Source organism: Ranitomeya variabilis, chromosome 3 (genome assembly GCF_051348905.1).
Source record: "Ranitomeya variabilis isolate aRanVar5 chromosome 3, aRanVar5.hap1, whole genome shotgun sequence".
In the NCBI taxonomy this organism is placed as follows: domain Eukaryota; kingdom Metazoa; phylum Chordata; class Amphibia; order Anura; family Dendrobatidae; genus Ranitomeya; species Ranitomeya variabilis.
In genome coordinates, this window is record NC_135234.1 from 442,949,313 (window position 1) to 442,956,946 (window position 7,634).

Consider the following 7,634-nt stretch of genomic DNA (forward strand, 5'->3'; position numbering starts at 1 on the left):
AGGTGCAATATGAGTGAATAAAATAAATTAAGATGTTACTAATCAAGTGCTCTAAACACTAGGTGCTGAGAATATATGAATTTAATATTTTTTTCTAACCATGTTTCTCTTGCGTTAAATAAAACACAATTCAAAGATCAAAGCATTTTGTAATATACCGTATATACTTGAGTATAAGCCGACCCGAGTATAAGCCGACCCCCCTAATTTTGCCACAAAAAACTGGGAAAACTTAATGACTCGAGTATAAGCCTAGGGTGGGAAATGCAGCAGCTACCGGTAAATGTCAAAAGTAAAAATAGATACCAATAAAAGTAAAATTAATTGAGACATCAGTAGGTTAAGTGTTTTTGAATATCCATATTGAATCAGGAGCCCCATATAATGCTCCATAAAGTTTATGATGGTCCCATAAGATGCTCCATATTAAAATATGCCCCATATAATCCTGCATAAAGGTTAATAATGGCCCCATAAGATGCTCCATAGACACATTTGCCCAATATAATGCTGCACAAATGTTGATTATGGTCCCATAAGATGCTCCATAAAGATATTTGCTCCATATAGTGCTGCACAAACATTATGGCCCCATAAGATGCTCCATACAGACACTTGCCCCATACAGTGCTGCACAAACGTTATGGCCACATAATATGCTCCATAAAGATATTTGCGCCATATAGTGCTGCACAAATGTTGATTATGGCCCCATACAGACATTTGCCCCATACAGTGCTGCAAAAACGTTATGGCCCCATAAGATGCTCCATACAGACACTTGCCCCATTTGCTTTTTGTTGCCATAAAAAAAATCACACCTCTCCGTCGCTCAGGCCCCCGGCACTTTCAATATTCACCTGACTTCGTTCCGGCGCCGCTCTTTCTTCAGCGTCTTCTGCACTGACGTTCAGGCAGAGGGCGTGCACTAACCCCATCATCGCGCCCTCTGACCTGAGCGTCACTGCTGAAGACGCTGAAGATGGAGCGGCGCCGGAATGAGGAGCAGGTGAATATCGCACAGCGCTCCCTTCCCCGTTATACTCACCTGCTCCTGGCGTGGTGCAGTCCCTGCTTCCCCGGTGCCGCAGCTTCTTCCTGTACTGAGCGGTCACCGTTACCGTTCATTACAGTAATGAATATGCGCCTCCACCCCTATGGGAGGTGGAGCAGCATATTTATTACTGTAATGAGCGGTATCATGTGACCGCTCAGTACAGGAAGAAGCTGGGGAGCCAGGGACCTGCAGGGACCACGCCAGGCAGGGCCGGACTGGGACTAAAATTCAGCCCTGGCATTTGAAGTTACACAGGCCCACTTGTCACATGGTGACTGTAAAATATCTTTGTACACTTGTAGGCAGGGCTGGTTTTAGGCAAAGTGGGGCCCTAGGGAAAGTTTATAATGGGGCCCCAAATGCTAACATACTGCACATCACACAAAAGCATTTCGGTTGTATTTACATGCGCTGAGTTCAGGCCGCTAAATGAGTTTGATCGACAATACTGAAGTTGTTCAAAACATGTTTCCCGGCCTCTTTCCACCAGCTGAGGAATAATGATGGGACAGAACGATCACTAACAGATCACCATACAGTATCATGTTATCAGCAGCACATCTACAGTTTACACCGGCTAAATAAACGAATTGCAAAAGATCAAATAAACGAATTGATCAAATAAACAGTCTACAGTTTACACCGGCGATGTGCTGCTGAGAACAATGATTTTTGTTTCAGCAAAAACAATCTGAATATGCAGCATTTTACTTGTTTAGTAAAATACACCCCATAGTCCTCCATATATTATAATGTGCACCACAGTCCTCCATATAGTATTATACACTCCCTATAGTCCTCCATATATTAAAATACACTGCTCAGTCCTCCACATAGTATAATACACTCCTCACAGTGCTCCATATAGTATAATGCCCTGCCATAGTCATCCATGTAGTACAATTCACTTCCCATAGTAGAATGCACCCCTTAGTTCTTCATATAGTATAACGTATTCCCCATAGTCCTCGATACAGTATAATGCATCCACCACCCCACAGAGTATAATGCAGCCACCCCACAGAGTATTATGTAACCCCCATAGAAAATAATGCAGCCCCCCTCATAGTTAAATGCAGCCCCCTCAGAGTATGATGCAATCACCGCTCATAGAATATAAATATAATACAGCCCCCCATAGAATATAATGTAGCCCCGAATAGAATAGAATACAGCCCACCTCCCCATATAATATAATGCAGCCCCATCAAAGAGTATGATTCAATCATCCCTCATAAAATCTAATACAGCCCCCCATAGAATATAATACAGCCCACCTCCCCATAATATATAATGTAGCCCCCCATAGAATATAATGCAGCCCCCATAGTATATAACACAGCCTCCCCCATAGAATATAATATACCCCCACAATAGTATATAACACGGCCTCTCCCATAGACTATAATGTACCCCCCCATAGTATATAGCAAAGCCCGCATAGTATATAGCACAACCCGCATAGTATATAGCACAACCCGCATAGTATATAGCACAGCCCACGTAGTGTACAGTACAGCCCACGTAGTAGTATACAGCACAGCCCACAGAGTAGTATACAGCACACACAGCCCACACAGTAGTATACAGCCCACACAGTAGTATACAGCCCACACAGCCCACGTAGTAGTATACAGCCCACACAGCCCACGTAGTAGTATGCAGCCCACACAGCCCACGTAGTAGTATACAGCCCACGTAGTAGTATGCAGCACACACAGCCCACGAAGTAGTATACAGCCCACACAGCCCACGTAGTAGTAGACAGCACAGCCCCCCCCCCCCCCCCCCCCCGAGAATGGCTCCACAGTCCAGTTTTTTAAAAAAAACACACACTCAGCAGTGTCAGCGCGAGGCAGAGCGGGGAAAGATGGAATAGGGAGCGTCGTCAGATGCTTTCTCCTCTATTATTGCATTCAACTGTGCCGGCATCAGACGCCGGTATAGTTGAATGCGGCGGCACTGGCGGGGGGGGGTGAGTCGGCGCTGGCGCCGCTGACAACGGCACAGTGTGCAGCGGCCCACTACTGGCACCCCAGCCCTTCTTGCATTTGCCAGAACTGCCCAATGGCCAGTCCGGCCCTGGTGCCAGGAGCAGGTGAGTATAATCAGACAGCCCCCGCTCCCCCTCTCCTGCCGACCCCTGGGAATGACTCAAGTATAAGCCTAGAGGGCGACTTTCAGCCCCAAAAAATAGGCTAAAAATCTCGGCTTATACTCGAGTATATGCGGGTATATGCAAAAAAGCTGTCTTCCAGGATGAAGAAAATGAATCATCCTTGACGAGCTTTGAAATAGCCTTGAACCATGACTTTAGTTTTCAGCAAAAACAGTGCAACAGTACACATGCTATCTCACATATCCATCCAGTACCCTACACTATACTGATGAGGAGCAACGGCGTCCCAACATTTGTCTACAGATGCAGTCTTCTGGCTTGGCTGGTAACTCTAGTCATGTTTCAAAACTACTGGGACAACCCTTTCTTAAATGTTTTTTTCTCCTGAGTAAACTATCTGAAAAAAAAAAACAACCGTAAATTCACCACCCACACCGACATTGTTCCAGCAGTGTCAACGTCCGGTCTCTTGGCACTCCCGTGACATGGGCTGCATTGCATACCAATAAGCAGCTTCTAATGCACTGCTTCACTTAGCCAAAACTCGGACATTAGTGGAGTGTGAGAGAATCAGCCCATCAGTAGCATGTGATTGGCTGCAGCGCTCACATGGTATATGTTATTCAAACATAAGGAGACTTTGTGCAGTATAAGAAGGCGAGTATAAAGCTTTGTATTATTATTATTTTACTACAGAATATAAGAAAAGATTTTCCAAATAGTGGGCAACCCCTTCAACTAAACCTTCCCATACAGATTAGGTAGCTGTCAGCCGAACTATTATTTGTCTGCCTCCCCCATACACATGAGCACCTGGCTTGACCATACTTTTTGTGTTTTCTATGAGAGAGATTCTGCCAAGTTGATCTGGCAGTGGCTTATCTATCCACCAAACAAAAGAATCAGGCGATTGAAATTCAACTGCCTGATCCATAGACTACCCTACATAATCTTTCAGGGAAGAAATGGGAGACCTCCATACACAGTAGATCCCGCTGAAATCATATGACTTTTACATGGCATGTAAGGAGGCTTATTCAGTGAAACCACTTATACTGTATGTGGCACAACAGAGACAATTTTGTTTTTGGATTACAATATTTCCTGTGCTGTGTATTGATGTTTCTAAAAGACGCAATCAAGATACAGCAGGAGAAAAAAAATCTTTAATTGATATGACCTCTATGCTAAGCACTAATGACTAGTGATGAGCGAGTGTACTAGTTGCTCGGGTTTTCCTGAGCACGCTCGGGTGACCTCTGAGTATTTGTTAGTGCTCGGAGATTAAGTTTTCATCGCTGCAGCTGAATGATTTACAGCTACTAGCCAGGCTGAGTACATGTGGGGATTCCCTAGCAACCAGGCAACCCCCACATATACTCAGCCTGGCTAACAGATGTAAATCATTCAGCTGCAGCGATGAAAACTTAATCTCCGAGCACTAACAAATACTCAGAGGTCACCCAAGCATGCTCGGGAAAACCCAAGCAACGAGTACACTCGCTCATCACTACTAATGACACCAAGAGTATTATAGAAACTGTTTTCTTCTTTCTTGGGGAGAGCTGTTTTGCATACTTTTCACCAGGAAGCATTGCCCTAAACGTTCATCACCATATGGATTCCCACAAAAAGAACAATAAAATCTGAGATGTAATACAGAAAGAAAAATACTACCAAGAGGTACCAAAAAAGTATTAAAATATGATAGTTTGATCTTCCGTCAAACTTTAAAGGGAGCTTGTCATTAGATTTTTTACACCCCAAACTAATGCCAGCTATGTAAAGAAACTGCAATGCTGATTACATCCATGTCTGTATTTTAGAAATTTGAGTCTACATTTTAGAGCGCTGTATTGTTTAATTGTTATTTAAATGATCTGCATGTGCAGTGGGCGGGCACTGCACTTACATCTCTGTTGCCTCTCTTCCCTATGTTCCGGTTACTGCCTGTCTCTCATCAGTGATTGACAGGCCACTCCTGCTCTTTCCGCCTGACATCTAGTGCAAGTGCTGTCATTCCATGGGGTTGTGCATGCATAGCAAAGTCCTGATGTGGAAGAGTGTCAGTGTCTGGCACGATTTGTATAGTTTGCAGATTTCGCTAGGCACTGACAGTGCTTTTCACTAGAATGACGAAGGAGCAGCAGGAATGAAGAAGACGGTCAGTGACAGACTTAGTCTCCTTCCACAGGACCTTATTGTGCATGCATCGCCACAGGGATTGACAACACTGTAAGTGCAGTGCCAGCCCACTGCACTTGTGGCTCATTTGCATAACAATTCAACAATAAATTTCTCTAAAACATAAACATAGATTTCTAAAATAAAGATATTGATGTAATCGGCATTACAGCACCTTTACATTGATGGCATTAGTTTGGGGTATAAAAACCTCATGACATATTCCAATTAATAAGTTCATGTGAGCAATAAAGGAAAGAATAAAAATAACTAAAAAGCTGAATTGAAATCAGAACCTAGTGGAAGTATCCCTAAAATACAAGGTAAATAAAGACTAAGATTCATGAAGTGTGAAGCACAGTGGTAGATTTAGTTTAGAATTGGATTAGTTTTAATAAATCTCTCGATAATTTGATTTTTGGATTTTTTACATTCATTTATGAATTTCTAACATCTCTCAGTACTTTATATTGTGATATGTAGGGACATAGACTTTTGGCACTTGCGTGTTACAGTGAAGTTGTTTACATAGCCGTTTGCTGATCGCTTCTACAGCTCTAATGAAAAGCTATTGATTACTTTATTTGTTCTTATTTACTGGCATGTTAGAACAGCAAATTTCTACTTCATATTCTGTTTGATCTTTGTAGGTACCCGAAGAAAACATCAATGGTGTCATTAATGCTCTCCAAGTCAGCCAAGCAGAAAAGCATTAGAAGTCTTCTGGTGCAGTATTTTGAAACAAGATGAAACTCAAAGGTGCCATGAAGGAAGAGAGACACTGAAATGGAGATGAACGTGAAAATCTCCAGCAAGTTTTTGTTTTCTTATATTCGCCTATGGTTTCTCTTATGTTAATTTCCAAAAGTGATCTTTAACGTTCCTGCAAACTTGGTATGGAAAAAGAAAAAAAAAAAAAAGAATACAAGAAAAAAAAAAGGAAAAAAAAGTATATATATATAAAAAAATAAATAAAAAAAAATCATTGCACAGTTGCAATTAGTTGTTACCGAGATGCAGAGAAGCCTTGGTTGTAGACCTATGATCTGCACCTTATAGGGGAGTGTGAAAATTAAGTTCGGAAGCGTCTATGTGGAAACTTTTACAAGTGAGCGAACATCGCAGATTGGTAAAGAATATTGCACTGTAGACATCTATTCTTCTTTACATGCCTCTCATAAAGATTGTAGTATTGTAATACCACAACTATTACTAAATATTGAATAGTCTTGCGCTTCTTATCCATGCTTGTTCCTGAGAGCAATAGATTGCGGGCTGCTTCTGCCTGGGACACGGAACGAAGTTGTGTGGATCCAATGATCTCCATCAGCTGATCTCACTGCAGTTTCCATGTAGAGATGAAAGAGGGAGTGTTGACAGCTTTGTATAGTTCTTTGCACCTTGGCTCTGCTTTGACCCCCTTTTATTTCTATGCATGGTGAACTCTGTTGTTGTGTTTTTGTTTTATAGTGACTTTTCTAGCCCCAAAAAAACGTTTTAGAGGTTTTATTTGGTGAAGCTACCATGTCCAACCCGATCATGCAAGCAACATCATCACTTTGGCCTTGCTTTCAAAGCCACCTCTATGGAAAAAAGTGTTTCAAAAATGTAATTTTGACACGTCATGGGCTAGTGATCCGTAAACGGATTTCATTCAAGTGAAGACTGATAAAGTATGTTGAAAGAAAATGGTTCTTCACTTTTAGAATTTGGTTCTTTGTCCTAAACTTTCCCTGTTACACTACAGATTCTAGATTAACCTTTGAAAATACTGCCAGTTTTATCTGGTGTGGATTTTGACATCTAAGCTCTTACGTCATATATTGAGCTGTGATTGAATGCTAAGTGGTGGTAGAATTACATTGTTTTGATGGCTTATGTTATGTTTTCGAGAGTTGACCTTAACCGCTTACCTTTAGCGGGTAGACATTTCCTTTTTTTTTTAAGAAATGTTAACATAATTTTAATGAGGATTGGTATAAACCAACTCTCACAATCCCGTTCCATCAGCAACAAGAGTTGTCTGTGGTTGCTTTAATGGTAGAGTGCATACTGCCTCTTACTTTATGGCGTTTGTTCCTTAGGTAGACTGGTGCACAATGTCATAAGATAAGCCACAAATGCTATCAATTAAGAGACCGTATGCCCTCTCCCAGTCAAGCAGCCACAGACCACTTTATTGGCTAACGGACAAGTGAATAATTTCTCACCGACTCTATAATTGTAACCTTTTTGGTTGTCAATAGCAGGCTGACCAGTAATGATTTAACCACA

The 7,634-nt window shown here is 41.8% G+C and overlaps 1 protein-coding gene across 1 annotated transcript in view; it reads left to right on the top strand.

Moving 5' to 3' along the window:
• Positions 1-7,298, top strand: part of CASTOR2 (cytosolic arginine sensor for mTORC1 subunit 2) — a 222,599-nt gene extending 215,301 nt beyond the window's left edge. The window contains exon 9 of the mRNA XM_077296452.1: positions 6,011-7,298. Coding sequence (XP_077152567.1) covers positions 6,011-6,076 — 66 coding nt within the window. The 3' untranslated portion in view covers positions 6,077-7,298. The remainder of the gene's footprint in view (positions 1-6,010) is intronic.
• The last annotated feature ends 336 nt before the right edge of the window (positions 7,299-7,634 follow it).